The 17,523-nt window shown below is 39.2% G+C and overlaps 1 protein-coding gene across 2 annotated transcripts; it reads left to right on the plus strand.

Annotated features, from left to right (window-relative positions):
- The first annotated feature begins 3,767 nt into the window (after positions 1–3,767).
- tbx20 (T-box transcription factor 20) lies at positions 3,768–16,905 on the plus strand. Of its 2 annotated transcripts, none has more exons than XM_035408125.1 (8): positions 3,768–4,166; positions 5,665–5,899; positions 6,918–7,082; positions 7,920–8,028; positions 10,210–10,368; positions 10,814–10,890; positions 13,042–13,157; positions 13,523–16,905. In XM_035408125.1, exons 1-8 carry the CDS (start codon positions 4,040–4,042, stop codon positions 13,861–13,863), a joined length of 1,329 nt encoding a protein of 442 aa, XP_035264016.1. In that variant the 5' UTR covers positions 3,768–4,039; the 3' UTR covers positions 13,864–16,905. The 2 variants fall into 2 exon arrangements, with proteins under 2 accessions (XP_035264016.1, XP_035264023.1); XM_035408132.1 differs by having other exon boundaries at positions 13,045–13,157.
- The last annotated feature ends 618 nt before the right edge of the window (positions 16,906–17,523 follow it).

Raw genomic sequence — 17,523 nt, forward strand, 5'->3', positions numbered from 1 at the left:
CAATATGCTACACGTTCTCTCGTCTCCTGGATGTTAATTATTTTATTTTGGTGTCTGAAGGATAATATTTTTCTATGTGCATTCAAGCATCTAAATAGGCAAACTCGCTTGTCATTCCCCACTAGATCTGTAGACTACTTGGCTACTTCTAAAACAGTTCTTACAGATAGACTGTAAGACTGCAGAGGACTGAAATGTGGGGTTAAAAAGCACGTTGTACATGTTGGTTAAATGAGAAGATTAAAATACTTTAAATGCTCAGATATAATGCATGAATAACCGCAGTTAAGTTGCGATGGGGCAAAACCAACGGTAGACGTATGGTACTTATGCTATATAAAAAGAAATGGGGGCACCTTTGGACTTCAATAGGTTGTTTTTAAAATGAGATTATGAGGGCCCGTGCGCGCAGCTGACCCTAATCTTGTTGGGGAATTTAACACGTCCGTTATATATCCATAGTTTGCATTAATCTTAAAGCCATTTGGCACATTCAAACTGCCATTGCATGACAAGCCGTCAGCCGTCGAAGTAAATGTTTTCTACGACCAACAACACCGTGGGAATACAAAAACTCAAAACCAAATCACCCACAATATCCCACAATTAATCCAAATTTAGCATTTTAAAATCCATATTTGTGGGATTTTAATAACATAGGCCTATTACTTCCTAACACCAAGACGCTGGCCTAATGTCAAGACACCACGAAAATGATTTTAATAACAGTATAAATAGAAAAATAGCATGGTTTTAATCCTTTTATAAGACGTGACTAGTCATTCGTTTAGTTATTTACACTGTTACATACAGAAAATGCGCTTGGAGATGCCTCTATGTTAGTATTCTGGATGCGGTGCACATTCACAAGCTGTTCCCCCTGAACGGTGCTTGTGACAATGACCTCCTTGTTCTAATTTGTTTCAAGGTTTGCTGTGTCTTTAAGAAGTGCCGCCAGCCGCCGGTACAGTAGCCCTCAATGTGTGAATAATTCTCAGTAAGGAGTTACACTAAGTGGGAAAGCTTTTTAGCACATTATCCACTGGCAATTGGAAGGTAATTTAATTTGTCAACCCAGGTCCCTTATTATATATCTGCGGCACAGGATTTGCATTTCAGAGTCACCTAATGGGTTTAAAAAGCTGTATATCTCAAGCTCTTGTTTATATAAGCTCCCATCTCTCCGTCTGAGTGACATTGAGGATGAGAGGTGATTCGTCACCCCGGAAACACTAGAGTCAGCGGTTTTAAATATATATTTATATACGAGAGGCGTGTGGCGTTAAGTGCGACAAGTGGGAGAATTGGATCTTCGAAAACAGGATCTAAGGAAAATCACGAACCGTGTGTGTGTGTGCGCGCGCGCGCGCGAGAGAGAGAGAGTGAGAGCTGAGAGAGAGAGATTAAAGGGGGCAAAATGTCTGTTTTGTCTGAAATAAAAACCGAACAACCGACTACTTTATTAAATCTTTTGGCATTATAGAAAGGCTGTAAAGTCATGCCAAGGCAACAAACAAAAACAAGAAAATAAATCGAGAATGAGCCTCTGGACGCCCATAATTTTACTTTAATTGGATAAATTTTACTTGAAGATCCATACTTAAATGTGGTTTGTAATGATGGTTTGCACCAATATGGGATGCATTTCGAATGGTTTAATGTATTATTTACTATTTATATTATTTATATTTATATTTGCAATGTATTTATAAAATGCAGAAAACAAATTATTTAATCATCCGATCTCAGCAAGAAGCATGTCAGTTGGGGTCAACTGCAACTGCATCTGAATGCTTGTATGCCTGAACCTCTGCGTAGATGACGCGAGCGAGCTCCATGGGCAGCAACAAAATTCAGGGGTCGTGGGTAATTAATTAGACAAGCAAAGAGAGCTCGTGAAACCTGAGGTGGCGTCTAGACAGGATTTGTACCCTTATCAGAAGTTGAAAGGAAAAGGGGGAAATACAGACGAAACGTTAAAAATGTTGGAAAACCAACACGTGCGCGATTAAAAAACAATTACGGGTACGCCTGGTAAACCTCCAGATTATGAAGTCATGTTAACATGGTGATGATGATGATGATGATGATGATTTTTTTTTATTATTGTTGTTGTTGTCGTTGTTATCTCTATAACCATTTGTCATCAATTGTGTTTCTATATGACCAAGTAGTCGGTATATTAACTTGAATCTTGATGACTTTTCTGCATAAAATAATGTAAAGTTTGTCAGCAGTCTCGTATTGGGCAGTGGGTCATTCCAGTGCAAACTGTAAATGTGGTTTGCTTATTTAGCTATCTTATTAAGCGATATTAATTATCATAGTATATTACAATTTGCTTTCGTTTAATTTCTTCGAAATAGGCTACTAACCAAGTTAAAAGATGGGTCCCCTTGCGCAAATGAACCTCCCATCCATTTGCGCTGTTCGAGCAAGTTAAATCGTTGGCTACGCATCGGTCTGACACAGCGTGCGGGCCACTCTGTTTTTCCAGAAATAGGTGGGAGAGAGAAGCGCGCGCAGATTAGGACGCAGTGGTGTGTGTCATAGAAAGGATTAACCTGGCACTAGTCCGCACTTGAGCAAGGTATCTAACCAACTGTAAAAATGGATACTATGTAAAAATTCTGAAAGTTGTGTAAGTCGCTCTGGATAAGAGTCTACTAAATACCAGTTGGCTATGTGCATGAAATATATTATAACAATGTTTAATTTTTACATCTATCAACATTTCATTAAAACTAAGTAATGAATTTGGACATATTATTCCTTAAATGTATTCATTCTATCACTTATAATGTAATATTACACGTTTCTTCGTAAATTTAATAATATCTGTTCTGACTATGCTGTGCAAGAATCGAAAAAAAAGTTTATCAATGGTCTACATGCTTTACTTGATGCTAAGGACAAACGCATTCAGTTAGACTTACCCTGGGCTATTGTATTATGTGGAATTCAATGCATAAATCTGCATGTTGTCAGTTATATCGATGTCTAGTGGTTCTTTCACTTTTATTTAAAGACTCTTCTTTTGATATAAATTACTGATGATACGGTGATACCTTATATGTCTACATAGATTAATTTGGAACGTGTTTGTTCAACAACTTTGGGCGGGTGCAAATATCATTTATAGGACATGATACCATGCACGGACTCTTTTAGTTTACCAAAGGAAAGAAACGATAAATTATTTGTTGCATGTAGCAGTCATAGAATAATATTCAAATCGGATATCAATTGAAAAGAATAATCAAGATGTGCCAATAAATAAAGACGCTATATTTGCCTACTCATAGCCCACCCAAAGGAAATAAAACGCATATGACTTTGGCTCCTCAAAAAATGTAGAAATATAGGACATTTTGAATTTTCGATAAAAGCAACTTCAGAGTGTTAAACGGAATGAATAAACATGGAAGTTTCATGAACTTAACGTGATGTGCGTCTTGGCGTACGAGACCATTTCCTCCTATCGTCAAATACATTAGCAACACACACTAAACAATCTGGTGGTTTATCTGGTGTGGCTAGAAGTGTCAGATCAGGGTTAGATTCCCCTCAGAGTCTGCCTAATTGCTGGAATAGGAAGAAAAACTGTTTTTAATTGGCTGTTTCGCTGCGATTCATTTCGCCGGACGGGAGGGACAGTGTAGGAGTGACGTAGTACCCAATACGCCGATTGGCTGTGGGCGATAGTGATTCAGAGGAAACTAAAATTAAGGGCAGCGCAAGTGTCCAGCAGCTGCAATGTAGCGGCTACTCCTGGACTAGAATACGAACATCAGCAGAGGGCTAACCATCGCAAGCTATGTGTTCAGTGTGGCAAAGTCTGTACGAAAAACTAAAACTTTGAAACTGTGCTGTACATTTATGGTGTGCCATGTACATGTCTGTTAAAAAATCGAGCACTTGAGCTCATTTCTTATATACTTTACGTACTCTACGGTCTTTGAGAGAGGTTGCCTGCCACCGCAACTGGCGTAACAAAATCTGTTTGGGTTCTTCTGCAATTGAAGTGGACCTTCCCAGCATGGAGTACACGTCCTCCCCGAAGCCTCAGCTCTCCTCTCGAGCAAATGCGTTTTCTATCGCTGCTCTTATGTCAAGTGGGAAAACGAAAGACAAGGAAACGGAAGAAAATACCATCAAACCATTGGGTAAGTAAGAATACATTAAATGAAATAACAACCTGAACAACAGATGCTAAACTATCTTCTCTTCATAGAAGTGTTAACGAAGGCGTTCCTAAATTTATTCACCATCTTCTTGTTAAATATAAGTGTATCCAGGTATGCTATTTTTGCGTAACCGAATGTCGAAAGTTCAAAACTGCAGGAAGCGTTCAAGCAAAATATATTAGCCATCATTTAGGCCACGAAGCGTCTCAAACCATCTTTTTGCCTGGCCGTCATTGTAAATAAGAAATCTGATCTTAACTGCCTGTCTGGTAAAACAAAGGTTACATTTTTAACAAAAACTTTCCTTCATATAAATATACCCATGCCTACTATTTATATTTGATGAAAGTACAGTGTAGTGTACACGAGTTTTCAGTAAGTCTAAGGACATTGTAGACCCTAAACATCAACAACTAGGCTAATCACGTGTCATTCACTTCACATACATTCAGTAGCCTACAAGCCTACAAGACAGTATGTTACTTGAAAAAAAGTTTAAGTAACGTTTTGAGTTCTAAAACAAAAACATTAAACAGATAGCATAATAGACTATTTGTTTGTTGAGTTCTCAATTAAATGCTTTGAAGACACACACATGCACAGTCCATATTTTTTAAAATACAAAGAAAGAAAAAAACACTGTTTGATTTTAACCAAATTACTGGCAGAACACGTTTTGAACGTAAGGTTATAAATATAACCTATTCATGTCTTCGTTCTGCGTTGTTAATTCGCGGAGGACGCCATTGGTTCATACGTCCAGGTTTGTGTATGATATTGTGTGGTATGAAGGTGACTAAGTCGACTACTGTAAAACTATCACCTTACGACCAAACCAAAAAGCTAACTCCAAAATCAGAATATCTGGGATGACCACTGTAACCTATATCAAGTGGAAATATCAAGACTCAATAATTATAAAAAATAATGTGAATAATTCATCAATGATGATCAATGTGCTGAACACATTCTGGCATCCTTGTATTTAAATCAATTCCAGGAGCCTATTCAAAGTGTGAAAGTGCGTACCTTTGACATTTTAAATCAACCAGCACATTTTAACAGATTCGTTTAATTTAATTTAATTTAGGTTTGTTTTTAACGGCTTGAATGCACGCGCATTGTTTGTGTTATTTTAGGTTTGTTTTCTGTTAAATCTGTCGGCCTGCACTAAATGGTTTTGAGGCGATATTATTAAATTTGATTTAATAGGCCAATTAATAAAATACGTGAATAAAATTGCTACTGTTAATTTTTCTCATGCTATTATTATTATTATTATTATTATTATTATTATTACTGACTGAATGATACAAGCTCTGCAGTTTAATACACGATTATAACCGTGTGGTTATGTAAGTGGAAAAGGAGATTGTTATTTTATCAACTTTGCGCACAAGCGTATCCTTTTCTATAGTTCAACGTAAGTTTACTGTAAGATGATTATAACGTGAACTTGTGATGTTGTCCTTCCTAGAGCAATTCGTGGAGAAGTCATCCTGCAACCAGAGCCTGGCAGACCTGTCCAGCCTGGAAGCCCACGCTGACTTCAGCGGAAACACACCACCGATCTGCACGGAGCCGCTCATCCCCACCACACCGAGCGTGCCCAGCGAGGAGATGGCGAAGATCAGCTGCAGCCTGGAAACCAAGGAACTCTGGGACAAGTTTCACGAACTCGGTACAGAAATGATCATCACAAAATCCGGCAGGTATGTACGACTTGTTCTCATTTTCACCATGCAAAAAAAATAAAAATAAATAAAAAATCGGTGTTACGCGTACAAACTCAGAAGAAATTTTTAGGTAGTCAAAAATGCTTTATCTTGAAATTATTTACATCCGCTTTGTTAAAACGACAAAAATAGCGTGCTATCATAGGCCTACTGGTAAAGAGAAAACAAACAGATCCAATGAATTAAGAACATTCAGAATACACCGTTAAATCAATTACTTGTAATTATTTCATAACATGTGAATCGTGAAACTGATTCGATTACACAAAACTTTTACAGGCTATTGCGTGCCATGTAAAACAAAACTAAATGTGAAGTAGGCCTATATTTTACAAAGGATTTATGCAGTTCGGATATATATATATATATATATATATATATATATATACATTTTTTTTTTTTTTTTTCAGAACAGACCATAATATTATAATTCGGATACTGAAGCATACGTTGTCTTTGTTACGGGGATAGCTTAAGCTATAACAAGAACAAACTGATGTGAGTTTGTAGATCTAAGCTTTTAGGCCAAGTTATTTTATACTATCTTTTTATTTATTTGAGGATAATATTAAAATATTCTAAGTACGAGGCTTCAATGTAACAACAACAATAATAATGATGATGATAATAACGATGATAATAATACTACTAATAGTAATAATAATAATCATCATCATCATATTTATTATAAAATGTAGATAGCATCTATTACATCTATTTTGTATGATTATTGTTGATATCTTCTTCTTCTTCTTCTTCTTCTTCTTCTTATTATTATTATTATTATTATTATTATTATTATTATTATTATTAGTAGTAGTAGTAGTAGTAGTTGTTGTTGTTGTTGTTGCTTTTAAATACATTTCAACTAGAAACAATAATGAAACTCATTCTTTTTTAAACGTATGTTCCTTTGTGAAATATTATATTATAATACTTTGATTATATTCCAATCTTAACATCACAATTCTCCCCCTCCCCCCTGCCCCAACAGAAGAATGTTTCCAACCATCCGCGTGTCTTTCTCTGGGGTGGACACGGATGCCAAATATATAGTGTTGATGGACATTGTTCCCGTGGACAACAAGAGATACCGATATGCCTACCACAGGTCATCTTGGCTCGTGGCAGGGAAAGCGGACCCCCCTCTGCCAGCACGGTGTGTGGTTTCTCTGAACTTTCGGTTTCCTTTGTTTTCTCGTGGGTCTTTCTGTTTCCTCGGCACAGCATTGTACGTCAATAACGCACGGGAACAGGCTTTCTTTATTTTGGCAAACTGAAATATTTGTTGCTGATTTGGTCGACGCCACTGCTCTATTCGCGAATTCAGACAGAGATAAGAGAGTGTATAATGTGAAGCCAATATTTTCAGCAGCTGATAGAAGAGAGCCTGCATTAGTGTGACCGGTGATCTTTTTGTACGGTTTTAAACGTGCGGAATCATTAGAATTGCATGGAGCGACTGCTTGATAATCTAATAGCCTATTAACTTGTAGCTATATTTAAAATGCTATACAAAATGTAGCTATATTTAAAATGGAAATAAAAGTGTAATGGTTGGAAATTTGTGGAAAGTAAGTTCCAATTCTGTTAATGGATCTCTGAACTACTGTGTTGCTGTAGAAGGCACATGTTAATTGTGCTGCCATTTAGGTCTCAATTTAGAGAGCGGCTTGTTTTTGTAATTAATAATGAAATGGCATGCCACTACCTAATGCGATTTGGTTTGTTGTTCGTTTTGAAAGTGTTAAGACGCTCGAGAAAATACTATTCTTGGCAATCAATTCGTACTGGCCTACTACAATGCATTTAAATGAATGTACTAGTTGTATTTGATTGGTAATTAATGTCCTGCAGTTGTTCTCTGAAATTTAGAAGTAAATTGAAGTTATGCATAACAGCGTATGAAGCAAATTCATCGTAGTTTATTTACGATGCAGCATATACAGCCTATGTATAGTTAGAATATTTACATATGTATACATTATAATTTCAGGCTGTACGTGCACCCAGACTCCCCTTTTACCGGCGAGCAGTTGCTGAAGCAGATGGTGTCCTTCGAGAAAGTGAAGCTTACAAACAACGAGTTGGATCAGCACGGCCATGTGCGTATTCAGGCTTTTTCCTGTTTATTATTGTGACTGTTCATTTATTTCTCTCTGAAGTGGTAACAGTCTTGGCTTGTACCCAAACTGATGAAAACAGCACAAGGCAGGTTTCACGTACACTCTGCATAATTCAAATTTGATTTCCCGAAGCTATTTCGCTTTAAACAATGAACATAGACGGTTTCATTAGTTAAACACAATATAACGGATTTAACTGATACCATATTGATCCGTTCATTGCAAGTAACCAGTACAGATGAGATCATAGGTTTATGCACAAGGATAATAAAGAAAATTAGTTGTCTGATGAACCCAATTCTGAAATATATTGAAAACTCATGGAAGGCCAACTTTCTAAATCAGCGAAATAAATAATCTGACATTTATAAATTGTAATTATAAGCACTACTAACTACACGTATACAGTGCATACTAATAATAATAATAATAATAATAATAGAGGTGGTTGTTCTTTCTCTCCATATTATAAAATAAATGCATATTTATTTACTGAAAGAAATGCAAATTCAGAATAGGCTTTGTTTGAAAAATGTTCGATAATGAACGCTTGTTGAAAAGCATGGTAGCATAACGAATAAAAAGGACTTGTATTAGGTGTAAAAGGGGTCATACACTTATGGCGAACAAGGAAAATCATGGTCTGGGGACGTATCTTGTAAGTGCATAATATGGCTTGTTTTCAAATTATAGCTCGAAAGTCGAACTAAAAGGTGTAGTTTAGGCCACATCCAACAAAACACAGCTAACATCAAACTTAAGGCGTTCTTTTCGGTCAAGCCCATAATGTCGTGCGTTTGTAAAATTCGTTTTTAAATCATAAATATTTGGACTTTATGGAAATAAACCACAGCCTTACAGCCATTCTTGGGCTAACATATCTGCGGTTGTTTCATATTTTTATCGCAACAGCACAAAAAAAGTAAAACAGATGGACCTATTGAATGGATTCAAGGCAAAAAGTGAAAGTGATTTAGTCCGACAAGAAATACTACATTCGCAGCCATTTTAAAGCAGCTCATTTATTTAAACTATAGGCTATTTGGATATTACAAATCAATAAAGTAACCTATTCATTTCTACGTAACAATGACTTATCTCGTGCACGTGGTTATCTTTTAAAAATATATAAGGGTTACTTTTCCCAGAAGCCGAAACAATGGTACATACCTAAAGGAAAACGGGTTAAATGTCTTCCAGTTGAGAGAAAAGTACATGAGCAAGTGCAGAAAACAGTAATACATGTGACCATTTCTTCATGACACGTTAATACAAATCCAAGGAAATAGTCTGTTGGAAATGTAATTCATTTGCTTCGACCATGTTTAAAACGGGACAGTGGTGAAACAGGTATCCAAGTGAAACACCATGGACACAAATCCCTGTTGAAAGCATAGTTGTTTTGTCTGCTATATTCAAGCAACACACAGTATGGTATGCATACAGCATGTTATTGAGGGATACTACATGAATGCATTAACATCAAAAACCTAATATGAGAAACGGTAATGAGCTTCTTCGTAGCTTTGCATCTTATTACTTTACCTATGGACCACTCTATTGGAGCACCATCAGCAAAAAGGATAGGAACATTTGAAAATGAGATTCGCTTGGTGATGAGACAGTGAGCTTGGCCCAGGATCAAAGAGACGGACATTGTGCAGTGTGCATGTGTCCTTGCACCTGTCACTATCGAAGGCCAATCGTCTTTCAGGAGAGGGAAGAGTGGATGTGTACGGGTACACTGTGAAACATGTGCAATCCACCACTAGCCCGGCGCTCAAATGCCTTGCCTTCCTCACTGTTTTAGCATTAATTCAAGTGGATTTTGAAGCTACATGTGAAACAGTAAAATGTATAAATTTGATTTTTTTATTTGAGAGTGAGAATAGCACGGGGATGAGTTTGGCAAAGGCTTCTGAAAAAGAGAAACGTTTGCAAGGCTCACAGATTTTGTTAGTCCTTAGAGTAGCTTTGACTTTTTTGATTAAATTGACCCCTGTGGCATTTTCAAAATGGTATTTTATCTTATCACAAAAAGAATGGTACAGTAAAGTGGAGCGTGGTTTGGAAAAAGGAAGGAGGAGGCTGGGGAGAATGGCACTGGTGCTCTTGAGTCTGATCTCATACAGACCCCCCCCCCCCTCCCTCCCTCCCCAGATCATCCTGAACTCCATGCACAAGTACCAGCCTCGCGTGCACATAATCAAGAAGAAAGACCACACCGCTTCGCTGCTCAACCTCAAGTCTGAGGAGTTCCGTACCTTCGTCTTCACCGAGACGGTTTTCACCGCGGTCACCGCCTATCAAAACCAGCTGGTGAGTCGGAGCACAGGGCCCGAGCACAGGGTCCGAGCACAGGGCCTGAGCACAGGGCCCGAGCGCAGGGCCCGAGCACAGGGCCCGAGCCCGTGGGAGAGGCCTGCTCTGCAGTCAGGGCCCGGCGTACTGTAACCACACAGCAAACTGTCCGGGGTTCAGTGATAATTCAGTTGTTACTTATTATGTTGTAGTAACAATATATTGTGCTAGTAAAAGCAAATGTACTATAAATGTGTAATGGCTTACTATTTATCATTTTTGGTGTTGTGGATTTTTTTTGGTGTTTTTTTATATACAAAAAATTTCTATTCTGATTTAGTAACACAGTCATACTGTTACAGCCTGAGGTGGTCCTGTGCTGAATATTTAGTCTGTGCTTAGCATCAGAATGTGATAACAGTGAAGGGGTCTAATCATGCTGCATGGTTCCTCTGTCTGGCAGATAACCAAGCTGAAGATCGACAGTAACCCCTTTGCCAAAGGCTTCAGGGACTCCTCCAGGCTGACTGACATGGAGAGGTACTGGGAAGGCCATGTCATACGCTGCGTGTGTTCTGCCTCCCATTGAGATAAATGCAGCGGGGGAGGGAAAGGGGAGGCTGGCAGTGTGTAGGCTCTTTAATGTCGGGTTGGGGAGCGTCTCCAGCCTCCTGTGTGCTTATTGCCATGGCTCTACTGCTGAAGACAGCAGTGGGATCGGCATGGGGGGGGGGGGGGGGGGGGGCAGAGCATGTGCTAATGGACAGCGGTAAATAGAGTCTGAAGTCATTTATTAAAAGAATGCATGAATAAAAAATTTGATTGAACAAAAGGCCACGTTTGGTCTAAAGCACAATTCAGCATTAAGGGCCCTAAACAGAATCAGAGAACCAGAATCAGTTGAGGTGTGTGTATGTGTGTGTGTTCATGTGTGTGTCTGTCTTAATGACCAGATAAAGTCACTGATGTATTAAATCAAAGCACCTTTAAAAACAAATCATGTTTCATCCGTATAAAACAGAATTGTTTATTTTTTCCCTCATTTCTCTCTGTTTTTTTCATACAATGCTGTGACTCGGTATTGTTTTTGTTTGTACCAGCAAACACGTGCACATGCAGCAGAAGCTCTGTCCAGTGATTTTATAACCCAAAGCCAAAACAGGGATGTTTGCCTCTGAAACGGCCAATCTGAGCATGATCGCTTAAATCAACACTCTAATGAAACCATACAAACCCCTCTCCTTTAGCATCCAAAAATTCATACTGCCAACAAAGCAGGCAAAAGCCTTCTCCCTCTCTTTGGGGGTTACGAATTAGATCTGATCAATTGATCTTTAGAGACCTGCAGAAATCACATTAGTCTGGAGTCGGTTACTGCACTAAAACATGATGTAATTCAATTGGTCCCAGTAACTGATTGAAAACAGCTCCTATCTGCTGTGCTGTGAGCCACTTCCTGGGAGCTCATCTCTGATAAAAACACACATATTTATATCGTATGCTGACAGATATTGCACTTTCCTAACCTAATTGGGGAGCTAATATGAATGTATGGCTTTGATAATGCAGGCCACTCTTGTCTTGTCCGCTGTCTGACAGGACTCTTCCAGTGAGGCTAATGTGGTTACTTGAGTGAGGCTGATTCACGGCTACATATGAGCGCAGTGTAGCCAGATGTGCACATCTTAAGACTAGAGCAGGATCCTGCTATTGCTTCATGTGGAAGCTCAGCCATCTCAGACAGAACTTGGGCAGACTCAGACAGGATGTGTACGTAGCCTCAAAAGCCCGTCATGGAGAAACGTCTGCAGCGGCGGGCAGAGCTGAAACCATCATCATCTGTCAGGTCGTTAGTGAGTGACGTTCGCAGCCTATTGAAAACCCTTTCATTAACTCACGGGTTCAGGGCAGCTCCACGTTTGGAATATGATATGTATGTTTAATCATTTTTGGAACTCCTTATTGGCGAAGGCTACAGTTCACACAACACTGCCTGAAATTATGTGAGGTTGATAATTGGTCTAAATTACAGAATTTTTCTGATAGAGATAGAACTGGGGGGAAATAGGAATATTGCCTGCACTGTAGGATCAATGAATCCTTCCCATTGGAATAGTGTTTTTTAAAAGCACTCACAACTGCAAATATAGTTACAGTCGAAAGAGTCTTCTATCAGATAAAATCTATAAGAGTGGAAGAATACTGAACATCTCAAAATGCTTCGTGTTTGTCCTTAACTTTAGTTTATAAATAAATGAATACATAAGTGCTTTCTTCACTTGGTTTGGCACCACAGTGAAGTCACAAAAATGCGAGAAAGACTGTAATAACCAGCCGGAGGGTAGACACTAAGCCCCAGATTAAATCTAAGTGTAATGCACTTCATCCTTAACTGTGTGAAATTCAGCAAGAGTTTTGGCTGCTTATGCAACATTTTCTTTGTAATGGCAGTGACCACTAAATGTTGTGCCAGACTCAAAAGAGGTATATATCCTTGCGTAAATTAATTCCTGAAATGTAAGGACAAAGAGCATTGCTAGTACATTGAGTACAGGCCCTTTAAATTTTGTCTCTGGCCTTTTTTGGATCCTTGAATGTTGTGAGTGGATCGATTCCCTCTTGCATTCGTAGCGGTTTCTTTGCGCAGTTCAAAGAGATATATTTTGGGTAATTTTCTTGTGGTTTCTGCTGTAGGGAAAGTGTTGAGAGTTTGATCCACAAGCACTCGTACGCCAGGTCACCGATACGGACGTACGCCGGCGAGGAGGACGCGGCAGGCGAGGACGGACACGCCGCCCACGGGCGCGGTAAGAGCCACGCCGTCCTCCACGGGCGTGTCCCGGCACGCTCGCACCGAAGCTCGCTGCACAATGAACTACAGCAGTCATTACGAGCCAAGGGCCACCTTAATGAGCAAATAACCATCTCTTATTGCTAATGTGGACTAACGTATGTTAATATATGGAACAAAAATGTTTTTAAATAAATGTCAAAACCCACAAACAATTAGCATTGTAATAAATGTTCATATCGATATTAATCTCACAACCCAGTTATGGCTGACAGTATGTTTGAATCAGAAAGCCATAAATGCATTGCACAGTTAGTCCTGTCTCTTGGCTGTCACAGAATAGGGTCAGTATGGTACTGAATCACTGGCTCTTGTCTCCAGGTTCTGCCTTCACGGCCTCTGACAACCTCTCTCTGAGCTCCTGGGTGACCAGCACCTCCGGCTTCTCTGGGTTCCAGCACCCCCAGTCGCTGTCAGCCATGGGGACAGGCTCCGCCTCCCTGGCTAGCCCCCTGCCGCACCCCATTCAGGGCTCCCTGCCCCCCTACAGCCGGCTGGGCATGCCCCTCACCCCCTCCGCCCTGGCGGGCACCATGCAGGGCAGCGGACCCACCTTTCCCTCCTTCCACATGCCCCGCTACCACCACTACTTCCAGCAGGGGCCCTACGCCGCCATACAGGGACTGCGCCACTCCTCCACGGTCATGACCCCCTTCGTATGAACCCCGGGGGCGCCCCCCCCAAAACCTCCTGACACCCCCCAGCCGCACCGCCCGCATCCTCCTCACTGCCACCTTCATCATCGCCACCATCATCAGACCTCTCGTCCTCCCTCCTCATTGTAAATAGTGTATCTGATTAAAGGAACCCTAAACGACCTGGGGCTGCTGCCTCGTGACAGCTTCCCGGTGATGACACGGACACAGGATGTGGATTTGCCACGGCGATTGAGATTGACGTGAACACTGACAAATAAAGCAGCACCGACAGCCCCCTTCCCTCCTCCGATCTGGTGCGTTTCTCAGCGAAGAAAATGAAATGAAATAACTGGGAGGCACACCAGGGGGCGCCTCATATGGGACACTGCCTGGCCTGGGCTGAGGCACTGGGGGCAAGTCTGCAGCACAGCCCTTTAGCCCACACCTGACACGGCACAGGCCACAGAGCTGAACTGTACCTACCGCAGGGTCAGACTGTCAGACCACACCTGTAAATCTGCAATGGAGGCACTCACCGCTGGATGTAAATACAGCTGTCTGAAGACCTAGAGCCTACTGTAGGGGCACTGAAACATGCCTGGGTTTGAATTGGCCAGGCTTATGTTTTTTATTGAGGTTGCGACCGTATTCAACAACCGACAACAAAATTCATAACAGCACTGTCTCCTCCCCTTTCCTTGCACTCATCTACAGAGATAAATGTTATTAATGATAATAAGTTATGATATGAAAAAAATAGATAGTGATACAAATGCACTACAGAGCACATATGAGCTTTCTTAGTGCCAGAAATTAGAAAGCATGCTCAAGTCTTTAGTCTGCGGCTGAACACACTAAAAAACCAAACAAGATTTCAACAAAAAGGGTTTGTTGTAATCAAAACTCTTTCCCCTGTTTACTTTGGTTCAGTATACACTCTTTGCAGGAAGTATGTTGGACTCTCGTTTATCATGAGGTTTTTTATTCACATCATAGAATCTTTATTTTATTCAAAGCCTTTTGGCAATATTTCATTGTGGGATACAAACTAAAATATACTTAGCATATGCACAGCCTTGAAATTATTTCACATAACACTCTTTTATTTAAAAAATCACACATCCTGTGGTAATGGTTAGCTGTTTTGGGCATGCATTCACAGGGAATCCATTCCTGTAATTACGCTCTGTGTATCAACGGTCTATTAGATGCTCACACTTTAAATTTTATTTCTTTCAGCATATTGTCCAAAAAAGTGTTTATGACGCTGGCAGGTTTGAACATTTCCCTAATTCTGTACCAAAAAATATTTGTATTTCTTACGCCAAGTCCAGATTTTTTCTTGTACTGTTTTAGTACATGCCCTCTGTGGACAAACATAAAGGTAGCCCTGGATTGACTGTTGGGGCAGTGCCCTATTAAGGGGGAAATCATGTTCATTTGAATCATACCTGCTGGACACCTTGTTGATTTGTAATGGGCTGTCAGTCTTACCAACAGTTACTTCAATGTGATGGAAACCCCAAACTTCAAACATATAATTAAGTTCACAATGTTCTCTCTAAGCTGCTATCACAAAGACATTTGCTGAGGAGATGAGATGTGTGAGGGGGTATAGTGAGGTATATAATGTAGGGAGACCAAGTCTCATGGTCATCCTGATAACAGGACTAACCTTTTTGAAAATACAGTGTTGCCTATTAATGGAATAATAGTGCAATCTTAAATGTATCACTCTTTAAAAAGTGTGAAAGAACTATCTGATTTTGAAAATCTCAATTCTGAGTAAAAAAAAAACAAAAAAAAAACAAAGAGGTCTTCATTTTCAGCTTCGTTCTTAACTCGATTTCTGCTTTTTCAAGAACAAAAAGTGGTTTAGTTGAAGATGACATTGATGAAGCCCAGAATGTGTAATTCAATCATTCAATTTAAGCTCCAGTTCACTGTATACAATTGTGGAGACTGCCAATGTTGCATAAACTCCCAAGCCACTAAATGGAGAGATGAAAGGAAATAGGCAAGCAGCAGCGTTTTTTAGACGAGCCTTGAAACCAGTCCACAGTTGCAATAAAACACACTGGAATGTGTATCTATCTTGATCGGTTTATGTCCGCTATTTCTCATTGCATTTTATTTTGCTGTGTTTCTTCCCCTTTATTACAGAATTACTCTCATTTGTATTTTATGCTATAGAAGTTTGTATGCATTTAAGATGAGTTTTGACCTTAAGATTGACCCTTCTCTTCAATCTACTGTTTGACTCCTTATTTCCTGTGTTCATGGAGGAAAAACTATATATGAAGTTACACCATCAAAAAGAGATGGAGAAAATTAGTATGTTTTTTTGTTTGTTATTTTTTATAGGTCTATCCTGTAAAATGTAACCTAAATATGGAGCAACATACAATATGTGTCATTTTTTTCTTGTTGATTTTTTAAGTGCAATATATTTATTTCTGCTCTCAGAAAATGAAAATGCATTATGTAAAATTTGAGGCATTAAAATAGATATTTGTAAGCCATGAAAAAAATATAACACCCTTTAAAAAGATGTGGTGTGAGTGTATTTTCATATCAGGCCAGAGATTATACAATTATAGCTACCTGAGTGAAATTTACTACACCAACCCTAGAGCATGCCATCAAACATACATTATTAAATATTGTTCTGAGGCTAATATTGTGGTAGGCCTTGGTTCTCAACCAGTTTGAAGGCTGTCATTGGGGAGGTCATGTGCTCTTCTATATTAAAGGTCACAATGTGTTCTAAGTTGTTTGTCAATTTTCAATGCCATTTTAGCATGTAACAGTATTTATTTATGGAAATATGTTAAACAGGATAAATCACGAGTTTTATTCACACAGTGTGGGGGTGGCAAGATGGGGTTCAATGGTGGGTGACAACAAAATTAATTTAAAACAATAAAAAAAATTCACAATCCAGCAAAATTCCAAATAAGTTATTGTTCTCCAATTCAAAACTAAAAAAGTTATTTCTTTAAAAATATAGTATAACACTATACCTCAGTCTATTTGCATGCCGGTATATTTGTATTGTTTCCCTTGTCTTGATATATAGAAATGACAGGAGATATGACAGGTTTCTTGCTGACCTCAGAAGAGTCGTTATATTCAGCATCTGTGTCACACCGCATCCAAGGATGGGAGGTAAAAGTGAATGATGCTGCCCTCAAGTGGCCAGACATGGTACACACACTTACAGGGACAAGAGTGGATGGGCAGAGCAGGCATCCTCACATATATACTAATAACTGAACCGATATTCAGATGGGTGTATAACAGCACTACGTGCGTTTCCGTTCATTGATGAAGTGCACTTGCACAATAACAATAATAATAATAATAATTTATAATCACCATCATCATCATCATAGAAAATCATTACAGTTTCAAGTATGTAAAATGCTCAAAATAGCTTGCTACAATTTTAATTGTTATAGAAATTGGGTTATTTTCATGGCTTGCTATGTACTGTGCAACAGTAAAAGACTGCCCTGTGATTGATTTTACTGTTTACACTTTCCCTAGAAATGAGGTTCCACAGTATTCTACATTTACACTGGCACACACAAAAGCAGCTAGAAAAACTTTTTTGCTTTTATATGGCAAACAATTACCATGCTGTGTGTGCCTCTGCGTATCAATAATGTCAGTTCGATAATC

Source organism: Anguilla anguilla, chromosome 1 (assembly GCF_013347855.1).
Source record: "Anguilla anguilla isolate fAngAng1 chromosome 1, fAngAng1.pri, whole genome shotgun sequence".
Lineage (NCBI taxonomy): Eukaryota > Metazoa > Chordata > Actinopteri > Anguilliformes > Anguillidae > Anguilla > Anguilla anguilla.